Source organism: Amphimedon queenslandica, unplaced genomic scaffold (assembly GCF_000090795.2).
Source record: "Amphimedon queenslandica unplaced genomic scaffold, v1.1 AMPQUscaffold_13427, whole genome shotgun sequence".
In the NCBI taxonomy this organism is placed as follows: domain Eukaryota; kingdom Metazoa; phylum Porifera; class Demospongiae; order Haplosclerida; family Niphatidae; genus Amphimedon; species Amphimedon queenslandica.
In genome coordinates this window covers 59,663-81,814 of record NW_003546337.1, presented here as the reverse complement: position 1 = coordinate 81,814, position 22,152 = coordinate 59,663, and the positions used below count along the sequence as shown (strand labels likewise).

The 22,152-nt window shown below is 37.9% G+C and overlaps 5 protein-coding genes across 6 annotated transcripts in view; 4 read left to right on the top strand and 1 right to left on the bottom strand.

The window, feature by feature from the left end:
• Positions 1–884: 884 nt before the first annotated feature.
• Positions 885–9,510, top strand: LOC109581651 (uncharacterized). The gene is made up of 16 exons (XM_019995948.1): positions 885–1,059; positions 1,245–1,592; positions 2,214–2,534; positions 2,945–3,229; positions 3,440–3,751; positions 4,004–4,321; positions 4,425–4,763; positions 4,896–5,246; positions 5,297–5,584; positions 5,732–6,019; positions 6,163–6,342; positions 6,480–6,572; positions 6,620–6,916; positions 6,959–7,011; positions 7,059–7,513; positions 7,580–9,510. The coding sequence occupies exons 1-16, from the start codon at positions 945–947 to the stop codon at positions 9,372–9,374; spliced, it is 5,838 nt and encodes a 1,945-aa protein (XP_019851507.1). The 5' UTR covers positions 885–944; the 3' UTR covers positions 9,375–9,510.
• Positions 9,346–12,690, bottom strand: LOC100634563 (mitogen-activated protein kinase kinase kinase 7-like). The gene is made up of 15 exons (XM_019995949.1): positions 12,581–12,690; positions 12,421–12,531; positions 12,287–12,367; positions 12,201–12,243; positions 12,017–12,149; positions 11,774–11,904; positions 11,269–11,400; positions 11,169–11,226; positions 11,055–11,127; positions 10,965–11,007; positions 10,673–10,890; positions 10,317–10,522; positions 9,906–10,086; positions 9,791–9,850; positions 9,346–9,619 (listed from the first exon to the last, which is right to left on the bottom strand). The coding sequence occupies exons 1-15, from the start codon at positions 12,674–12,676 to the stop codon at positions 9,593–9,595; spliced, it is 1,593 nt and encodes a 530-aa protein (XP_019851508.1). The 5' UTR covers positions 12,677–12,690; the 3' UTR covers positions 9,346–9,592.
• A 138-nt stretch (positions 12,691–12,828) lies between these two features.
• Positions 12,829–14,541, top strand: LOC100634437 (uncharacterized). The gene is made up of 3 exons (XM_003386275.2): positions 12,829–12,917; positions 13,017–13,581; positions 13,846–14,541. The coding sequence occupies exons 1-3, from the start codon at positions 12,854–12,856 to the stop codon at positions 14,474–14,476; spliced, it is 1,260 nt and encodes a 419-aa protein (XP_003386323.1). The 5' UTR covers positions 12,829–12,853; the 3' UTR covers positions 14,477–14,541.
• Positions 14,542–15,382: 841 nt separating this feature from the next.
• Positions 15,383–17,388, top strand: LOC100634314 (nitrogen permease regulator 2-like protein). 2 transcript variants are annotated; one of them, XM_003386274.2, is made up of 11 exons: positions 15,383–15,493; positions 15,535–15,626; positions 15,685–15,853; positions 16,097–16,205; positions 16,249–16,385; positions 16,431–16,528; positions 16,593–16,629; positions 16,684–16,777; positions 16,840–16,954; positions 16,998–17,108; positions 17,232–17,388. In XM_003386274.2, the coding sequence occupies exons 1-11, from the start codon at positions 15,428–15,430 to the stop codon at positions 17,344–17,346; spliced, it is 1,143 nt and encodes a 380-aa protein (XP_003386322.1). In that variant the 5' UTR covers positions 15,383–15,427; the 3' UTR covers positions 17,347–17,388. The 2 variants fall into 2 exon arrangements, with proteins under 2 accessions (XP_003386322.1, XP_019851509.1); XM_019995950.1 differs by lacking the exon at positions 16,593–16,629 and having other exon boundaries at positions 16,431–16,487.
• A 67-nt stretch (positions 17,389–17,455) lies between these two features.
• Positions 17,456–22,152, top strand: part of LOC109581641 (inositol 1,4,5-trisphosphate receptor-like) — an 8,908-nt gene continuing 4,211 nt past the window's right edge. The window contains exons 1-28 of the mRNA XM_019995926.1: positions 17,456–17,639; positions 17,696–17,751; positions 17,823–17,856; positions 17,940–17,976; positions 18,060–18,113; positions 18,197–18,268; positions 18,331–18,408; positions 18,499–18,584; positions 18,723–18,810; positions 18,963–19,080; positions 19,157–19,255; positions 19,314–19,396; positions 19,466–19,525; positions 19,590–19,686; positions 19,735–19,799; positions 19,862–19,924; positions 19,981–20,061; positions 20,107–20,229; positions 20,392–20,565; positions 20,615–20,670; positions 20,899–20,974; positions 21,042–21,111; positions 21,156–21,190; positions 21,238–21,336; positions 21,383–21,451; positions 21,501–21,701; positions 21,774–21,977; positions 22,025–22,149. Coding sequence (XP_019851485.1) covers positions 17,539–17,639; positions 17,696–17,751; positions 17,823–17,856; positions 17,940–17,976; positions 18,060–18,113; positions 18,197–18,268; positions 18,331–18,408; positions 18,499–18,584; positions 18,723–18,810; positions 18,963–19,080; positions 19,157–19,255; positions 19,314–19,396; positions 19,466–19,525; positions 19,590–19,686; positions 19,735–19,799; positions 19,862–19,924; positions 19,981–20,061; positions 20,107–20,229; positions 20,392–20,565; positions 20,615–20,670; positions 20,899–20,974; positions 21,042–21,111; positions 21,156–21,190; positions 21,238–21,336; positions 21,383–21,451; positions 21,501–21,701; positions 21,774–21,977; positions 22,025–22,149 — 2,504 coding nt within the window. The 5' untranslated portion in view covers positions 17,456–17,538. The remainder of the gene's footprint in view (positions 17,640–17,695; positions 17,752–17,822; positions 17,857–17,939; positions 17,977–18,059; positions 18,114–18,196; positions 18,269–18,330; positions 18,409–18,498; positions 18,585–18,722; positions 18,811–18,962; positions 19,081–19,156; positions 19,256–19,313; positions 19,397–19,465; positions 19,526–19,589; positions 19,687–19,734; positions 19,800–19,861; positions 19,925–19,980; positions 20,062–20,106; positions 20,230–20,391; positions 20,566–20,614; positions 20,671–20,898; positions 20,975–21,041; positions 21,112–21,155; positions 21,191–21,237; positions 21,337–21,382; positions 21,452–21,500; positions 21,702–21,773; positions 21,978–22,024; positions 22,150–22,152) is intronic.

Below are 22,152 nucleotides of genomic sequence, written 5' to 3'. Positions count from 1 at the left end.
GGGCAGTGGGAGGAGCTTCAGTTCGTACTTTATCCACTTCAACTGGTTTGTGTGGAACAGCCTGTCTTTCCATTTCTTTCTTAGCTCTTTTATTATCCTTTGCTTCGTGTTTCAATTTGGTCTCTTTTCCCTCGTGTTTCACTTTTGCTTCGTGTTTCAATTTATTTTCATTTTTTCTCTTCTGAATTGAAGCCTTGAGCTGGTCTACTGCTAGTTTAGGCTTCCTGTACTTGATCTGTTTCTTATTGCCAGTAACTGCCTCATGGGCAGTCGACTGGCTGGAGGATCGATCGCTTGTGTGACGTGGGACACTTCTAGCTCCAACTGAGGACGAGTCTGCCTTCACTTTGATGTTCTTCCTCTCTTTATCTCTTAACTTGAGCTCTATACTGATAGCTGGGGCAGTAGCAACCTTCCTGGTCCCTCTACAATAGTAGCCAATGGCGGGAGAGGCTCCATCAGTGAGTAATAGTGACAGAGGAGTCCTACTGTACCTGGTAGATACAACTGGAGCGGAACAGGAAAGCCTCCAAAGTGAAAATACTCTAATGATGGTCGCCATGTGAGTTCTTTATCAAAAAAATCTGACTGTGCCACACCCATAAATATTTGAATAACTTGAATAGTTAACTAACCAATAGGCTCATAACTGAGTGATCATGAATATTAATTAGCCCGGGGAATTTGAAAATTTGTATAGATAGATCCCTAGTTTAATGCAGCTTAATTTAAACTAGATTACTTTAATATGTGTTTCTTTGATAGTCAAATTGTCTCTTTCCATTCCAGGCTCTATGTAAACAGGCCTACTCTACTCTACCATTGCTTACATATGAAAGTTATTAAAACACTAGTAGTGATTCTAATCCCCGCCTTTTGTCATAACTGCAGAGCTATCTTGGCTCTATCTTCTATAAAGCAGCTAGTGTTCCCAAGCCTGTTGAATGTTGATATTAGAATATAAAATGGACCTAAAGAGCTCTTATCTACTTATTGCCTTCCTCTCTATCCAGTTTACCATTGCTGCAGCTGTATCTATCCCGCCTCTACCAACTGAAGGTCAGTACATTGAACTCATAAGCAGCCATTATCTATTATATATATATCACAAGTCTGTCGTCCTACATTATAAAGTATTGTATATATTCTTTAATGAGCTCTTATTAGCACCTGTATAGCTGGAAGGCTCAAGGTGCTAATAAGTGGATACAAGTCATTGTACAATTCATTGTTTGTTTATACAGGGATACAGTTATACCTCTCTTCAGATAACAGTGTCCTACCAGATTACAGTCTTCTTCAAGAATCTCAACTTCCCCTCAGTCAGGGGCTTCAGGGGCTTTGGTGTCAAACCAGCAACAGTTCTCAGAGCATTAACTGGTACCTACCAAATGGGACTCTTGTCCCAGCGACCAATGGCACCGGTCTACCAGTGTACTCCTACAGTGCTCCTGGTCAGTCGGGTCTCCTTCGTACTGATCTAATAGGGTCCTATCAAGGACTGTACAGCTGTGTTATCAGTAATGGAGGGAACAATGACAGCTCAACATTAGTGGCAGCTGTTGTAAGGGACACGGAATATAACAGTGCTGGTATGTCTTATTGTGTGTAGCCCATTCATAATAAACACTCACTGAGTGAGAGAGTACAGTGTATAACTAATGATGCATTAGTTTGTGCTTTGGTAAATCCTTCAGCATAAAACCAGCCGAACGTTGGTTTGCTTTACATTAAATAGACAGACTCTTGTGTACATGTAAATGATGGTTGATCTGTGTCAACTATTAACAATAGGAACTGAGTACATAATGTCCTCCTCCTACCTGTGAGGTGATGTTCCCATGTTAGGTGCTATAAACTGTATATCAATAGTTTGTAATCATAATGATGATGTATGTAAAGTAATGATATAATGTTATGAGTGATAGTTTGTGCAACGTACAAATAGTAAGTGTGTGTGTGTGTGTGTGCCTATCTGTCTCCTAATGGAGTAGTAGTTATTACTGGGTAATTCAATTAGCACTTCATTCCATTTGTATTTGTACATCCACTTTATCTCTTACCACTCTACCTTTCATCTCACTCTCTCCCTCTCACTCCTCTTCTCTCCCCCCCCCCTTTCTCTCTCTCTCTCCCCCCCCTTTCTCTCTCTCCCTCCCTCTCTCTCTCTCTCCCTCCCTCTCTCTCTCCCTCTCTCTCTCTCTCATCCCTAGTTGGTCCCATTGTCACTGGTGATCTTCATTTCTCTCTTTTATCGTCAGTTGACTCACCACAAGTTTCCTTTTCTCTCTCCTTTAATGTTACCAGGCGTCCACCGACCAATGTCACCTGTAGCCTCAACGGCACTGTCATACCAGTCAACGGTAGTGATATACACCGGAGGGCAATAGGGTCAACATTGGATAACATACTGATTGAAGTGATGGTGATAATAAGGATCAGACAGGCTGGCCTGTATAGCTGTACTGTCTCTAATTCAAGAGTTGATAATGTACACGTGTACCCAGGAGCTGGCAATGGGAGGTTCATATCAGGTAGAGTATGAAGGATATTAATAGTTTACAAGCTCTGAGTATATTGTACTTGTGTATTTAGTGTCTGTATGTTGATGTTCTTCTTTTGTAAGAACATTATTATTTGTCCTGTTATTGCATGTTTTATGCCATTATTTATGTTTCTATGCCAAATGTCCATTTCTTGTATAATATCCACATTGTTAATATCAGTAGCATCATGTTAAGAATGTACATTGATTCATGTTAGTATGTACATTGTTAGTATTAGTAGTATCATGTTAGTATGTGGTGATATGGAGAGTATATACTTGATTGTGTTACTGGTTTAGACATATTTGTATTTTTAATTTGTTTAATAAATCTCATAAAATCCAGTAAAATTACATCTACTCTCATACCTGGTAATAATTATGAATTCTCTCTTTTAGTTACTGATCCTCCATCCAATGTACTTGTTAACAGAACAGGATTGACCAGTTTTAACGTCAGCTGGACCCCTCCCCCCTTTCTCTCCGCCCCACTGGCAGGATATCAAATATTCCATCTTCCCATTTCTGGTGCCAATGTGATGAGTGGAGTAAATATTGTCAATAATGAGAGTCAAACAGTAGCCATTGATGATCTAATATTTAATGTTACATATCAGATATTTGTAGTATCAGTTGGAGGGGATATACCCAGTGAGCAATCCAATGCAATACTTGCATCAACAGGTAAAGGAAATCAATACTGTACTCATTCTACTCCTCTACTAATGTATTGAGTGATTATTCTGCACATTTTATTAAAAAAGGATTATTAATAAAAGGAAATGGATATTGTGTCTACATTATATAGACCAATGCACATGTATTACTGTACTTTTGACTCATGAAGGTTTTAATTTATATTATTAAATTTGTATTATTTTATTCCCTAACCAGGCGTTACATTCAGCATTACTTCACATCCTCCTCTCATTCCATACATTGGTGACACTGATATTACATTAACATGTACAGTTGCTCTTGATGTACCGATGATAGTGTTTCAGTTGGTATGGTTGGGTCCTAATGATACTGTGATTCATACTAACAGCGTTAACATGAATCAGTCTGGGCCTGATGTCAGTATACAGAGTATTGATCTCAGTCTTGATCTCATTGATCCAGCTACCATTGGAATGTATAGATGCATGGCTAATTTCAGTAATGATAATGTCACAGCAAGTACAGACTATGAACTAATTGGACAAGGTATGTGTGTACATGTACATTGTATCTCCTTATGTGTGTCCTTATATGTGTGTGTGTGTGTGTCCTGTATTGGTGTATTGCTGTATTGATGTGTGATTGTGTGTGTGTGTGGTGTCTGGTGACATCAAAATGTCATCATTATTCTTATTTTGTGCAATCTTGTTTATCATCTTAAATCCTAAAGTGTAAATTGGAGTAAAAACAAGCTTGTAAAATTTAAAAATAAACTATAACATCTCTTCCTCTCTGCAGCTCCTGATATTAATGTCACTGTGTCCATAGTGTATGGAGACCAGTCTTTAATAGAGGGTACTTATACTGACCTGCTGTGTACAGTCAGTAATATTCAAGGATTAGCATCACTCACTATTGTGTCATGGTATTACAATGGAACTGAGATTAGCAATGGAACTGATTATACTCTCAGTCAAGAGAGGAGGGAACTCCTTAGGATAAACCAGCTGTCAGTATCCAGGGATAATGAAGGAGTATACTCGTGTGTAGTGAGTGTGGATACTCGGTATCTTATTGGAGGAGTGGGCAATGACTCTGTGGCCTTAGCTGTTCAAAGTATGTCCATATCTTTAAATATGTGCGGTCTTATTTTAATTATTATCATCATATCATTATTATTATTAATATTATTATTATTAATATTATTATTTACATGTAGGTTTCTCGTCTAATGATATAAATATATTCATATCATTTTCAAAGCCCAGTCTATTTCTTGGTGATTCATTTATTCTACAGTGTTCATTAACAGTACCTGATAGATATATCTACCAACCAACATTATTTGAAGCTAGATTCTTGTCATTTGAACTGCCTCTTACTACTCCTTACTTGTCTGGTGTTAGTGAAGAGGCCATTGTTAGAAATGGAAGCACTTATATACGAAGTTATAACTTTACATCAGTCACTGATAGTCATATATATGAGTATTTATGTAAAGTTGGGTTTGCCAATGGTGTTACTAAGAAAACAGATCTTAAACAGTTGAGGGCACAACGTGAGTTTAGTACATGCAGTGAGAGAGTTCTCCATTTTTATAATGTTTCCTGATACATATACATGTACTCATGCTGTGTAGATTATTTATTTATTTATTTATTTTAATATATTTTTCATATTTCATCAACAGTCACTCCTCCTTTACTCAGTTTCAACGATGACATCATCCAGGTCTATGAGAGTACTCCATTGATTATCACTTGTAACATTATCCTCCCGTCAGTAATCATGGAGCTACACGAGGAAGGATCATGGACTGGACCAGATGGTCAACCAGTCCAGATCACATTCAATGGTAGAATAACAGCTTCAGGGATTAACAGACACAATAAGAATGTCCTTAGGATCAGTCCGGCTGATAATGGAGACCAGAGTATCTTCAATGATACTGGGTTCTACACCTACACCTCCAATATCTGGATTAACGATGATAATATAATACCAGCTACTAGCAATGCTACAGTCCTTGTTAGGATTATAGGTACCTACACACATTAATTCTTGATATATAATTTAATCCATTCTTTATAGACCTGCCTCCATTACAAGTTGATATTAATGTTACGGGTAGGAGTATCTTTGGTCAAAATGTTACTTTAGTCTGCAGTGTGGAGCCAATCACTAACCTTGAGGTATCAATAATTTGGAGAAGAAATGGAACACTGCTGCCAGCTGTTACTGGAGCTGATTCCTCGATCCTATCATTGAGATCCATTGACAATAGTTATAATGGAGTCTATACTTGTACTGTAGGGTATAACGTTACAACCACTGGTGATAATAGCAGGGTTGATGAAGAATATGAACTCATCGTGCAAGGTATGCACTTGTTACTAAGAATAGAGAGAGTTCTATATTTAGTCAACAAACTAGTATATGTAGCATTGAAAGCATAGGAATGCAATGTTACTAAAAATAGAATAATCACATTGTCTAAAAATAGTCACTATGCTCTTTATTATTTAGATTTAGGATCTCCTCACAATTTCCGCTCATCATCAGTGACACCATCCACCATTGTACTCTCCTGGGACCAGCCCTCCCTCGCGACCTTTGGACAGTTTGAAAGATACGAACTGGTCATATCTTTTACCAATGGAACCAACGAGACCACAGTCAAGATAGACCCAGTGTATAATACATATCAATTGGATGGACTGTCTCCTCATCAACTAGTAGTGTTTACAATATCAGTTCTTTATCCTGATGGATATGGACCACTTGTATCACTGAATGTGACTACACTACAAGATGGTATGTATATGTGGTATATTGTCACTCTTCTTGTTTGTTCCCCTCTCCCCCCTCCTCCCATCTCCCTCTCTCTCTCCCTCCATTCAATACATGTACTATGATATATTGTCTAATGGTTTCATGGTGAGTTCTTATTACTTCAGAGTCCAGTCCAGTGCGTAACCTATCCATTGACTATCAGTCTTTATTGATAACCTGGGCCCCTCCCCTAACACCCAATGGTGTGATAGAGCACTATAGACTAGTACTGACTGAGTATAAGGAGCCACTGGTTGCTAATGTCACTGTTGCTGATACTACAGTATACAACATTAGCAGTTTAGGTGAGTCATTGTGATAACAAATAGTTTGAATTCTACTCTACATATACCCTATACCATACTACATGTATCTACTCTTGATACTATCAGTATTATCTTAATCTGTGTATCATAAGATACTGTTGTATTTCAATCACTAGCTCCTGGTGTTCCTTATGAAGTGACTCTATGGCCAGTTAATGGAGCTGGTCCTGGTCCTAGTGAATACCTGCTGTTCTTTATAGAGGAGACTGGTAAGAAACATGTTCATATTATCATTACTAAACCTGTTGTCCATTAGCCCCTCTACCAGTGTCCAATGTAACCCAAACACGTATCAACGGTACCCATGCTATGGTACACTGGTCGCCATTGTCCTTAAGAGAAGCCAGAGGTTTCATACGCAGCTACACTGTGGAGTATGAACCAGTGGCTGACCAGAGAAGACTAAAGAGAAGAGTCTCATCAGTGACTGTTGCCTCAGGTGTGAGCAGTATATTACTCAATGACTTGATACCTGGCAGTTCTTATGGGATAAGAGTAGGAGCTACTAATAATGGAGGAACTGGTGGTAACAGTGAACCAACCATTAGTGATAGTAAGTGTATTATTAGTGATAATGATATTCACATCATTTTAGGACCCCCTACTTCTAAATTTCAATTACAAATCAGACCCATTGAGTCCTGCAACGTAAGTATATTAATAATAATAATAATATAAACAATACACTATTACAGGATGATAAAGACACATTGGTTGATGTACTACAGTCAGTATTAGTGGATACAATATCCTCTAACTGCAGCTGCTCATTTCAAGAGGAGTACATCAGTGGAGAGTCCCTTACCTGCAGTAACTCCAGTGCTTATTATAGAGCTAACATTACATCATTCGGTTCTATAAATAGCACAGTATTAATAGACTACATATCACAATGGATATCAACTGGACCTAACATTAGCTCCTCAATAATGATAGACCCATCCTGCCCCACAGTGTACCTCAGTAATGATGATCCTTTCTGTGCAGTGGAGGTCTCACCTAGTCCTAGTGTAACTGATCCACCTGCTGAAGAAGCTAATGGTAGTCTATTAGTAACAGTGGTAGTGGTCATTGTAGTGATTGTAGTTGTACTGGTGATATTGATACTAATTACTGGAGGCATAGTGTACTGTCTTTATAAAAGAAACAAGTAATTAATAAAATAATAATAATAATAAATAATAATGATAAATAATAATGTTTTTGTTATTTTTAGACCAAAACCAAAAGATCAGTTAGAAAGACACCCACTGGCCATCAGTTACTACAAGAATGACTTCAAAGCATCAGACATGATACCAGAGGAAGAGGAGGATGGGATCTACGAGCCACTGGACCCTGAGGGGAACCTAAAGGTATCACGAAACAAGAGCCTCACGACAACCCTCCCCCTACCCCCGGTACCTGAGGGAGGAGGGGAGAGACCAGTGCATAGGAATGAAAGGAGCCAGTCGATGATAGTCTCTGGATCAGGATCAACACCAACAAGACTATTACCCCTCCCTCCCACTCCTCCATCACTGAATGAAGTACACAGTAACAATGCAACCACACCCACACAATCCAATGGATCCCAACCACTGCCCATCAGTGAGTCTCTTCCTACCAGACTCTCAGGACCAAAGACTGGGGCTTTCAGTCCCGGACTGGGTTCCTTAAATGAAGAAACTGCTCCCGGGGATGTTAATAAAGTAATTGCTGGAGGTACTAAACCAAAAGGATTCACGACGACACCATCAGCTGCTTCAGTCCAATCTATTGGCAGTAAAAGAGCAAGCAATCTGACCATTGCATCTCATTCAATGTCAGACCGCGGTCCATTGTCACCAGCGACCAGTGGATCACCTGTTCTATCACCATCAAGCGTCCTCTCCCCTCAATATGAAACACTAATGTCTCCATTGTATGCCAACGCTGATGCTAAGGCAGTGGCTAAGAGGACAGTGTCTTCAGAAGGAGAAGATGAAGAGAAGTACATTATAATGAAAGGGACTGGGTATGCTGACCCAGTTGAACTCACAAAGACTGATCCCGCCCCCACGAGTCCTCAAGAGTATGAGACCCCAGTGTCTTCAAGAGGAGGGACACCGGTACCGACCAGTAGACCAGGGTCTAAGGCAGCAGTGGCTCTCAGTAAGAGTTTAAGTCCAAGAGATCGTGTGTCCAGCTGCAACTCAGTATCTTCAAGAGAGGAAGGAGCTCCTTTTAATATTGATGAATCTGATATTTATTCAAAGCCGGTGGTTCCCAACATATACAGTGATGATATTGATGATGATGCTACCGATGCTACAGGGCATGAGTATGCAATACCTGTTGCTTCACCAAAACCTCCTACCTCTCCCGTCCCTATTGTAGGCAGTGATTGGTTGTATGCTGAACCTAACAGTCCATCATCCACTGGCTCAGTACCTCAAGATTATGAAGTACCAATAGTTACTAAGCAAATACCAGCCTCACCTCTTCATATCGTAGCTCAGGAATATCAAGTGCCAGTAGTATCTAGTAATGAAGTGAGTCCTCAGACATCACTGGATCATCAGTCTCCATCGGTTGATTCAAAACCAGCCAATGAAGAACAGTCTCACGTCCTTCATCAAGAGTATGATATTCCAGTTGTACCTAGTCGTGATGATGATGATCCCAAGACAATAGCAAAGAGTGACTCTACAGTAATGGACAGTTCATCAGTGAATGATAAAGAACTAGGCCAGGGGGAGGTTACTGCTGTCATCAAAGACACTGAAACAGGATCAAATGAGAGGGAGACAGAGGAGGTTCAGCTGTACATTGAAGAGAAATACGAGGAGGAGGAGGAGGAGGAGGAGGAAGAAACTGATGATAAGGAAAATGAAATGAAGAGAGAGAAGGAGGAGAATGGTGGCCTTGGTCTGGTTGAAAAGGATGAAGGAGGTTTAGGGACAATGACTGACAATAAAGACTTGAATCAAGAAAAAGGAAAAGATGATAACAATGGAATGATCAATGGTGAAATTGGAACAAATTTATAAAAAATAATAATAATAATCACATTTATGACTTTTATATGTTGTCACAGAAAAAATTAATAAAATAATAATTATTACAATTAATTGTATGTTCTGCCTTTTTAAATGACATATTATTATTGTTATTATTATTACTAGACATGATAGGATAACATAATGAAGTGCATTAAATACATGATCATACAAACAATGACTAACAATAAAAATGACACCAGGAGCTGCTACCTTGACTCCAATTCCTTTGATAGCTACAGTACAAAAATAATAATAATAATAATAATAATAATAATAAATACAATTTTAATTGTGTGTGAAGTTGGTCCCACTAGTTTAAAATTAAATATACTAAAATTAATTTTGTATCCACACAATTAAAAGTCCTTGAATAGCGTATGTATTGTACATGAAATATTTCATACTTTTTGAAATTGTTCAAACATTTTCACTGACTCCGGATCACCTTTCACTGGCGGTACAGGCTATTAATAAAATAATAATAATAATAATAATAATAATTAATAATAGCTATCTTACAGTGAGTTTCCCTTGGTAGTTGCTCCTGCTATAAGTGTCAGAGTAAGAGGAATGAGTTGGTTTGGGTCTGGACTGATGGTGGGCTGGGAGTGACACTGGATAGTTATTGTTAGCTTGCTCAATGTGGAGGTACTGGCGCTGTATGTCAAAGCGAAGACGGTTTTCATCCAGTGAAGTATACCTAAGGAGGAGGAGAGGGAGTGTAAGTACATCTAATGGAGGGAAGGAGGGAGTGTCTAATGGAGGGAAGGAGGGAAGGGTTCATTAACAGATAAAGAGACCAATCTAACTAAGAATGGGACACTTAAAAGAGACGATAGGCTAAATACGAGTGACCAAAAGTTTCCTAAACTCTCTCTAGATCTGACAGTGATCATGTACACATGTATATATTCAAAATGGTGGGTTTACCCTGTAGTCTCATGATTGTCCATTTCATGTACTTCATGATCAACGACCACCACCGGACCAGAGGGTTCCTTAACCACAGGGAAGGACGAGAAACCCTCTGGATAGGAGGTCCTCTTGACAGGACTGATGTAAGATTCCCTTGGAGGGTAGCCATGTTGAAATCCTTCCTCCACAGATGGACTGGTTGGTTCATAAGGCTCTGACAGCTAAAGGTATGTAAAACAAGGATCAGTATACAGGGATATACAGGGGTACACAGGGATATACAGGAATATACAGGGGTACACAGGGATATACAGGAATATACAGGGATATACAGGGGTACACAGGGATATAAGTAGTGCAGAGCTGTTTACTTGTGATTGCACAGTAGTCCCATTCCCTGTGTCATCATTATTAGCATCACCAGGTGGATCTGATGTTGAACCAGTTGTTGACATGGCGGCCATTTTAGACTTAACATAAGACATATCAGACTGGGTCCTTTGCAGTGCCAGTGGAGGAGAAGGAGGAGGAACTTCAGTTACTTCTGATTCATCCTCATCTTCTTCATCCTCATCATCATCTTCATCATCTACACACGTACATATACAACAACAGGAGACACAGGTGTATGTGTGTGCATTAATTAGTAATAATTATACTGACCACTGTCCTCTTGGACTGTTAATGGCTCACCAAAAGTGAAATGCTACAGAGAAAGTGACATTATCATGAAGCAGCCATTAATTCACTTACTTCACAGATTTTATTGAATTTGTCTACCAAATCATTTGAAGTGAGTCTCACAGCTGGGTCCTGATCCCAACACCTGATGAAGGATCACATGACGATCACATGATGATCACTTACTTTTCAAGTAGTTCATTAACAAATGGTGGATGACCAACCAATAATGGTGGACGTTTCCCTAAATATGTTCAATTCGTATTTAGACCACTCCATACCTTACCTTGTACCATTTGATATAAAATGGCGTAACTATTGGCACTGACTGATTCTATGGTGGGGACCTGACGGGCCAGCATCTCCCACAGGGTAATAGCAAAACTGAATATATCACATTTAGTAGTGTATGGATCACCTAATGGAGCATGTGTACAAGTACAGCTAATATAAAAGTGGAAAATTCTCTACTTTTCATTTTTGGCGAAATTTGGCCAAAATCCCTGTACTATAGTACAGGGACTTTGGAACAATTTTAGAGTAACTTTAAAAATTCATAAAAAAATCCAATTTTAATCGAAATCAGCTGAAAACTTCTACACAACATAAAAACATGTATATGTATCAGGAAAAAATATAAAAGTGGAAAATTCTCTACTTTTGATTTTTGGCAAAATTTGGCCAAAATCCCTGTACTATAGTACAGGGACTTTGGAATGATTTTGGAATAACTTTAAAAATTCATAAAAATCCAAACTTGATTAGAACCAGCTTGTACTTGTATTAATTACCTTTAATAACTTCAGGTGCCATATATCGAACAGTACCAATACTGGCAGTATAGAGGAGGTTAGTCTCAAGATTACGACAAGTACCAAAGTCACACAATTTTAAACGTGAGCCATTACCAAAGAGAAGGAGACTAAGAATAGCAGTTAACATATTAATGTAAGTAAATGTATAATAATTCAAAATTGGTCTAATTTAATTTTACTAAGTTTAGCTCCTCCCCAAACTCCGCCCACTCTAATTACTTTGATGATTTGATGTCCCTATGGAGTATCCTCTTGCTGTGGATGTGCTTGAGACCAACGGCCGTTTGACGGGACCAGTGCATCACATGATCCACTCCATATCTGTATCTGTGGGGGTGTGACCCATGTAACACTGTAGGGGTGGAGCTAGTTATTAAGATTAATTGATGAATTAATTAACTACCTCTTTCTAATGAATAAGGAGCAAACTCCATTACAATATACGGCTATAGATAAATAAATAAATAAAAATCATATAAATACGTGTACTTCTTTCGTTTTAGGAGACGACCCTGTTCCATAAAGGATGACAATATTCTCATGTTCTTGAAGACACTTTAAAAACACCAACTGACGTACAGACAGGAAGTGGGTGGAGTCAATAATTAATTAAAGACTCATACCTCTTGCTTGTATCCTCTCTTCTCTTCAACTGATTTAAAATACTTGACAGCAACATCTTTACCTTCGTGTGTTGCCCTACACACTCTACCATAAGCTCCTTGCTCTACAAACTGATACAATGGCTACTAGCAGGAGCTGTGAATAGGTCTACTGTCTTACTTTCTGGTCTGGTTTGAATTCAAGAGTTGTTTCCTCAATTATTGGACACTCTATCTTTAGTCTGACCTTCTTTACGCCTTGCTCTGCCTTTGACATGATCAGCTAGGAGGAGGAGGTTAAGTTAAAAAAAACCTGAAAAAGAAGAGGAACACACTTAAAGTAAACCCAAGATTTTTCTCATGGGCGTGGTCTATTTTAGTTATCAAAGGGTTAAAATTGATTTGCTGGTTAATAGATCTAGATCTATGTTAATAACTAGCCACTCCCATTAAAATGGCGTCCAGTGAGGAAGTGAAAGAAACTAAAGAGAATTCTTTGTCCTTTAGTAAACCTGAAGGTAATGATCAGTACTATAATGAATGCTAATGGACATATTTACTATACCAAATCAAAACTGTTTTATTGTTTAATAAACTTCCTTTGTTCTTCATTTGAGGTTATTGTCTGGTGGTTGATAACAGTCAGTGCTCCTCCAAGCAGCACTCGAGGTGTCTTCCTATCAAGAGACTGTGTCACATTTTAAAGGAACAGTTCCACATACTCAGTCTCCACCTCACATCTCTCTCCCTCTCCTCAATCCAATTACTACTGAATACCATCGGAGCCACTGACCAATCAGATTCCTCCGTTCTTATTGTAATTATGATCACTCCAAATAAGGAAGGTGTGATTGAGGGGGCGGACGGTAAATCAATAACAACTAAACAAGTGATGGCCTCACTTTCTGACAGGGAGGCACCGGGTCTGGTCAATATACCAAAAATATACCTGTTCCAGACCCTGTCCCAGGACCAAACTGATGATAAGGTGAAACTGACCTGCTCCCACCCCGTGGGGTCGTCTCAGCCACACCTCTCACACCTCCCGTTGCTATTGGATACGATGAGGTCCTATTCAGACTCCTCCCTCAATGGCAGTATATTTATTAATAATCATCAGATCAGTTTCAGTAACGAAGGGCTCAACCAGGCCTTCATAGTACCTGAACAATTCTCCGAACAGTAAGGATATTTATAGTCATTGGGTGTACATGTACAATGTAATGTTTGCTCACTTCCGAGGAGCAGAACCTTTTGAGTAGTTGTAGTGTTGCAGTTTCATGTTAAACTGTAAAATTTTTGCTAAAAGTTGATGCATTGTCCATTAATTACTGGTTGAACTGTCATCATAAATGAAGTTATGATGTTCATAATTGCTTTTATTAACGTACCATTATTATTCATTAACTACTTATTCATTAATTAACTAATAGTTCATTCCTGTAGGTCAGTTCCCCAGTGTCTATTATCGGAGCTGCAGTCTCTCCTGATGGTGTTCCTTCCAATACGAGAGAAGGTTTTAACAAAGTTTGCCGAGAGTGAGTCCCTCATTATAAAGACCTGTCATGACATTTACACTAATAAGCTACTCGGAGGTACAGGTGGTCTAGCGGGTACCATATTCACAGTCACTGGTCTGGCCCTTATACCAGTGACCCTCGGGGTGTCTCTGATATTGACCGGTGTGGGGGCGGGGCTTGGAGCAGTGGGTGGAGTCACTGCAGTAGTGTCTACTATCAATGATGCTATTAATAAAGGAGAACTGGTGGAGCTCAAGTATTTAATGGAACTAGACTATCAGATATCAGTGTGTATCAATAATGTATGGGAGCGACTGGGCAGCTGTAACAATGAAGGTCTTTCAGGAGAGTTTTACAATAAACTGGATTTATCATCAAGTGAAGGTACTAATGGAGCTTTAGTTAGTTCAATGGATCTTGTGGAGCTGATGGGTAAAGCTTACAAGCAATTGAACAACAAGGAACTGTCTGCCATTGTTTGGTTAAAAAGATATATTGAAGAGAGACAAAAAGGGTTTGAACAAATCAAAGATATATATAAATCAATAAAATTATAATTCATCATCATCATCATCATTGTGTATTATAATTTAGTTTACAGAATATGAATGAATTGATTGAATATTTAATCTTCCTCCTCCTCTTCTAAATGTGACAGATGCAGCTGGACACTGTGTCTGGGTAGAGGCTTCAATAAAGTTTCAGGGGGTGGAGCTGCTGAAAGTCTTTTAGGTTTGTTTGACAAACCAACGAAATATTCCGGCATTTTAAAAACACTTCCTTCATAATGTCCACTGTCGGTAGACTGGGTACTGTCCCTGTCATCATCACCTAATTGTGACTCTCCTTTTACTTTTTTAATTTTAACGTCACCAGGTGAGGGTTCATTGCCTGCCCTTTTCGTTGATCTTTTAAATACAATTTTACCATCATTAGTCTCATCGTATCTCCCAATAGAAGTGGGTGTGGTTTTACTATCTCTTAACGAGTATATAAAATCCAGCCCCGCCTTCCTATTAATTTGTTCTTCGTTGAGTCCCTCATACCCAGCCTGGTGACTGGTACCATCATCCGTTAGGTCATACTTGGTCCATTTAGTAGGGTTGTGCACGTAGTCTGGTGCTCGGGGTGGTCTGTGATCACGTGATCTCTCACTAAACTGGCGTCTGTGATCACGTGATCCTTCTCTACGCTGGTGTCTGTGATCACGTGATCTCTCACTAAACTGATGTGATCTTTTGCTAGTAACTGGTTCTATTGTTCCCCTCTCCTCTACCCCGTCAAGTATATATTCCTCTTCTTTCATTGGAGGGTCGTCCACTGCCTGTAGTTTGGTCTTTAGTGATCCAAACACTAGAGACAGTCTATCATTCAACTCCATTTTGTTGTAGGCGTGTCTGTCTAGTTGCTGTCAAAATTTTTAGACTACCCCAAAATTTTGAACATGATTATCAATCAATTTTTATTTTGATAAAAACAGGTGTGGTTTTGGGTGTGGCTAAAATAAAATGGCTGTCAAGTGCATATTCTTCAGTGAGTTTGATCCGGTAGCTGGCCCCGTTATTAGTTACCAGGTGAGTCCATTGGTAAGAGGAGGAGTTACTCTTTTTATTAGGTGCCCCAGGAGTTCCCCATAAGGGAAGCATTTGATGCAGTACACGATCTGATAATAACCAAACCCCAGCTGTACGACCGACTGATATCAGTGTATGTTAGTTGAGGCTCTATAACACACTGACATTGGGTAACCTCTCTCTCCATGCAGTGACGCTGGGGGCTATCGGATTGTTGGTTGTCCTAAGTCTATAGAGGACAACAGATACGCTCGTAACGCCCTCATATTCAACTTTGTTCTTGTTTTTGATGAAGACACTGACACTACTTATTATGAACCAGTTGTACAGAAACTGGGAGGAGCTTTTAGAACATACGAGGTACAGCATCAGTTATACTGTACAGCTGAGAGTATTGGGAGGGCCATATTTGGTGGTTGGTTGGCGACTTTGCAATCGGCAGATTTTATAGTTACCAGATGTGCCACTGAAAGCATGTGAAGAACAAAACAAAATGGAGTATATGTCACATTGACAGGTGCTCATCCCAACAGACAATCTGCCAATTATTAATTAGCTACCATTATCACCAGCTATATGGTTATCTTGTTTGTTTCCATGTAGTTAGAGAGTCATTTTTTATCCACCAAATCATCAAAATCAACAATACCTTCGATACTAACACAATTACTGATTAGATTGAACTCAACTGGGATTTGTATCATTAGAATAGGTATTTGAAATTTGAAATTTGAAATTTTTAAATTTCCATTTAGATGATACTAATACTCTTCGTCTGAAGGTTTCTCCTAATGTAAAGGACCCTCCGTTAGTCTGTGACCATCATGTGCCAGTCTTCACTCAATCCTCTTGTCAGTTCAAGCAACTGGTGAAGGACCTGGTGGCTCAAGAGGTTAATTAATAATTAATTATTTATTAATTATTAATTGATCAATAGATAATTGAATATGTGAATGGGTTCAATCATGTTGCTAAGATATCTCACCTTTCTGAAGTGAGCCCTGTGATAGTCAAGGAATGCATCCAGGATTTAGTGTAAGCTATTAATAGTATCACTGTTACTATTAATAGTATCACTAGCATATCTATTTTTAATTAGGATTTTTGGATTTGTTAAATTACTAAGCATCTTTCAGGTACATAAATACTTGAATTTCCTTAGTTTATTTATTTATTTATTTATTTGTTAGTATTGTAATGTCTATGTACCAACTCAAAAGCTACCTCAACTAATGACTGAGGAAGAATTACAGACAAGATGTCTTCAGTTTGTATCACTTGGAGGTAAGAGAAGACTTCAAGTGAAAGTTTGTAGTCATTTATTGCGGCCCTTCATGTTGCTATAGATACGAGACCAAAGTTAGCAGACGTCTTTAGAATCCTGTGCAGTTTGGAAGCTGGTTTGAGTGTCAAGGACTTGTGCTTTAGGAATGATCCAAGATCAATGAGCATTGATGAAAGGTACTACGTGTTGGATGATGAACAATGTTTGATCATTAAACAGGAAACTGATACAGTTTGGGATCATGGAAGGGCTGATTCATCACTTACAGAAATATCCAGTACTGAACAGGGAGAATAGTGATATACCTACTGAGCTACAACCATTAATCAAGTATTATTACTATTATTATTATTATTATTATTATTATTATTATTATTATTATTATTATTATTATTATTATTATTATTATTATTATTATTATTATTATTATTATTATTATTTTCTTTTTATCAGATATTTGGATGGATCCCATTGTTTTGATGAGATATGCTGCTCCTTGGGCGTGTCCAATCAAACTTTAGATGAATTAATTGATAAATGTATTGACATTACTGTGTGCTGGAAATAAATTTATAAGGAAGTGTATATAAGCTATAGTCTTGCTGACCAATAGGAAGTGATCCCAATCATCCCATTGGCTAATGATCACGTGACTAATAGACGGAAACACGTGCATGCACGTGTGCGGGTACCACCCACGCGTGCGATTAGCTGTATAAATACATTCCAGTCATCCAGTGGCTCGATATTTGGAGTGGAAATGGCGACTAGTAGTATCAGGCCAATCCATGAAGGAGACACTATCCTTCTCTCTTGTGTGGACAAGGATGTCAGTGGATTTGTATACGCTCTACCTCCCTGGTAATCTACACGCTACCTTATGCAATGCTGTCTTTACCTTTTCCTTAAACAAATAGTTCGGGCTACAGTTGTGCTGTCATTAAAAGCGAAAAGGAAAGACCCAATGTGCACGGTAAGTCCTTATGCCCATATATAGTATTGTTTAATCTCTCGCTATATTCACCTTTCTCTCTCTCTTTGAAGCTATTTCTTTCCAAGTTCTACCAGAATATGCTCAGTAAGTTATTAATTAATCAATCTATTATTATCACCATTATTATTATTGTTATCATTATTATTATTATTATTGTTATTATACAGACCTGATTTGTCAACTTCACCTCTTTCAATCACGAAGGTCAGTTTGGTTGACGCACACTCTTGTATCTGACAAAGGGGGTGTGTCACGATTAGCTGTTATTGAAATTGTTTTATATTTAGGAAGAAGACAGACATTATTTGCATCGTAAATTAGTTTATGGTCGAAAGATAAAGGTATATATAAATAATTAAAATACATTTTTGTTTGTTGTTTTTGACATGAATTCCTGTAATAACTGAGATTTGTTTTCCTTCAGTTGCTTCATGTTGCATCAAAGAAGTATTTGTCAATACCTAACAAAGCACTAAAAGAGACTGAGACAGAACCAGTGAGCACTCCCTCTCATTACTACATGTCGCATACTCTCTCCCTCCCTCTCCTCTCTGTTAGGGTTTCCTGTCAGATGAACCTTATCTCTTTAAGATGCTTCCTCCTCCTTCATTAGTGAGCAGTTCAAGAGGTCAAGATGTAAGTATTCTAATTATCCTTTCATTATCCTTTCACTCACACACTTTTAAGTATTCATGGCGTACATGTTCTCTTCTCCCTCCTCTCCAGATATTCCCAGGGGATGAGGTGATTCTTGAAACTGTCGGTAGAAAAGGTCATCATGTCCTCTGTGCTAAGAATTCATTAACTGACTGGTGAGGGAGAGGGAGTGGGGGAGGGAGAGGGGGACTAACTTAATTACTACAATCAATTAATTAGTTGCTATGGTCATTGGTCGTGCGGTATTATTATTTATTATAATTAATGTGTTTTGTACTTTTGTACTTTTGTAGTTTTGAGTTGAAAATGGCCATCACTAATTCTATTTTTTCTATTAAATTGCAAACAAAAAGTGATGAGTCACTCCCTAATCTCATCAGGGTAATGAATAATTAATGAATATTATTAATTATTATTATTAATATTTAGTATTATGTTTATGCATTGTTCATTGTTATATTACTCAGTATGTAAATTACTCAGTATATTACTCAGTATATTGCTCAGTATATTACTCAGTATATTCTCTATAGGGCGGTAGTATCGTTAGGTTTCATAATGCTAGGACTGATTCTTATCTGTGTGCTAAAGGCTCTACTGTACACACCATCCTACCAGCTGTTGATTTTGAACATGACAACAAACAAAAAGGTATCATCATCATCATCATTATTATCAATATTATTATTATTATTATTATTATTATTATTATTGTTGGTGTCTCTAGTTTATTTTAAAAAGAAGAGGGTCCTTCCTGTCCCAAGGCCTCCCCCAGTGTCTGGGGATTGTTGGTGGCAGCTGGTGAAACAAGAAGAACCTTATGATGGTTAGTAGTGGGAGGGGTCAGGGGTGTGGCTTCTAATTAATACACTCTGTGTATGCAGGTGGTTCTATTGAATCAGGAGGAAAGTATTTATTGAGACATTTACCAACTCACATGTACCTCATGACAGGAGATGACTTTAAGGTAGATACATTTATATACATGTACATTTTTTGCATTTATACATTTTAAATACATTTTCTTATTAAACAGTTGACAATCGGTTCCATTGATGATGTGGATCCTAAATATTACACATTCACTCTTACTAGTGTAAGCTGTACTTGACAATAATAATAATAATTGTTATTATTATTGTTGTTGTTGTTATTATTAGTCAGTTGCAGCTGCTGATAAAAGTGTATTAAAAGGTTCAAATGTTACTTTGATTCATGAAGGAATTGATGATAAGAAAAGATACTTTCATGTTGATGGTAACCAACATACTATTATCATAATCTTATTACATGTGTATTGTTAAGATGGTGATCCTACCTGGTTGACAAAGATCAGTACTAAAAGAGCTCTGGGTAGCAAAGGACTGAAGGTCAGTGTGTTCTTGTCTTACTCCAGGACCAGTCGTGGTGTCTGTTGCTGGTATCTTATTAGGTAACACTGAAGGAGTCGTTAGAGGACAAAGTTCAAAATGAAAATTCATTTAAAATTGATGAAGTATTATGACACTGGCCTCTCCTACTAGCCAGACTCACTCCCTTTCCCCCTTATAGGTCAGACCAGACGTGGTCCACTGGCATTATTATGTTGAAAGTGTTAAAAATGTTTTAATGAGATATTTTCCAAAGCTTCAGGTATCCATTGTAGCACATGTACTGTACATAATGTATCGTTGGTAGGGGATCCATGGTGACCCTGTGCTAGTGGAGCTGGTGGCTGTACTTAAAGAACTGGTCCGTTGGTTGAAGGAGGAATCACCTTATAACTTAAAGACCCGTGGGAAGATGTTACGCAATGCACATGTGAGTGAGCGGTTACTATTAATAGATTATTGATACTATTAATAGATTATTGTTACTATTAATAGATTATTGTTACTATTAATAGGTTATTGTTACTATTAATAGATTATTGTTACTATTAATAGGTTATTGATACTATTAATAGATTATTATTGCTAATAGGTTATTGATTTGCTAGTTGGTTATATTTCTATTGATGTTGAGTCTGGAGAAGAGGATAGAGTTAAATTGCTGCGAGGAGTTTCTGAAGTTTTGAGACAATTTTTGTTAATTAAGAGTCGTCACTCGCACTTTTATATGGCAAAAGAAGCGTTTATGAAAATATACTTTAATAAGGTGAGGGGGTGGAGTTTGTTATTATTATTATTATTATTATTATCAATAGCTTGGACTAGGGCTTGGTGTTGAAAGTTTTCTCATTGCATTAGTAAAAGATGAAAGGTAATGAAGAACCTCTTGATTGATAAAGACATTGACCCATCCAAAGAAGCACCTTAGTACAGAGTGTTGTAGAGAAAATTTCTAAAATTTATGTAACATTTAATTATCCTATTCATTTTAAAAGGCAGAATTCTTTTCTTTGCCTTTTTGGTGAAATGAGGCCAAAGTCCCTGTTTTTAAAAATCCAATTTTTAATGGACTCAGTTCATGATTAATCTTTTATTTTAGTGAAATTGCCAAGTACCTGGTTGAGTTTTACTTTCAGATCCTCAGGGACCCCACGTCCACTTTAAAAATACACCTGGTGAGTGATCTGGGCAGTAGCTCATACAGTTGATATGTGAATGTGTCCATTGACATATTGTGAATAGGACACTGCTTCATTGGAGCTACTCTCCACCCTCTGCTTTGTTGACGGACATCCTGAAGAAGCCTTACAAGGTTCATGTACATAATTAATACTACTATTTCAATGACATTTTTAGATTTGATTTGTGAAGAAGTTATTACGAAGGATCTGGTAGCAATAATAATAAAAAATAATCGTAATAATTATTATTATTGTAGGGTGTTTTTTATCACACTCGTTTGGATGAGGGTGCTAATGTTATTTATTATTCAAAGTCAAATGGCACTGACAAACCAATTACTAACCTTGGCTCTAGTGTATGTTAATATAATTAATTATTATTAATAATAATTATTAATATAGGAAGATAATAATAATGAAGACCTTCATTTTTTTGTTGCACAAATTTTCCTATTCAGTAATGTCTGTAAGGTTAGTATCCATTACCTAATCCTAACCACACCCCTGCCCCTCCCCTCAGGGTGTTAATATGTCAGCCATTAAGACCGTCTCCAGTTGGTTCCCGTTCCAAGAGGCTCTGGTTATCCTTGATAAAGAGAAACTGGGTGAAGTCATTCATCCGAAAGTGAAGTCAGCTTACCTCCAGCTGGTACTGGCAGTCTATCTTGATGAGGTCATTCATAACAGCGGAGTCGACATTGACAGCATCTGGCACTGCTTCGTAAGATTATATACCCTAGTTACTATTTATAGACTGCAGTTACTATTTATAGACTAATGTTGCTATTTTTAGTTGTGGGAGCGCCTGGTATCAGATTCTTCTGACGAGCCTCAGCCTCTTCATGGAGCTAACATAAAACCAAACCTTCTTGATAAAAAAGACATGCCATATAAGGAAGAAGTTGAAGATCTATTGAAAATAGTGGAGGAGGAAGTGAACCAAGGGGTAGGGAAAGTCAATCAGAAACAAAAGAAAGTCAACCAGGAGGGAAACCATGTAAGAGTTAATAGTTTGTTTATTTTATTTATTTATTTATTTTACAGGAGTACCTCCATCAGATACTAGCAGTGATGGAGTTGATGTCCCTATATGGCTATTGTTGGAATGTTGGTGACGCTAAGAAGTACATTAGCATTGATAGTGTAGTCAGTATACTGGAGATAGGTGGGTG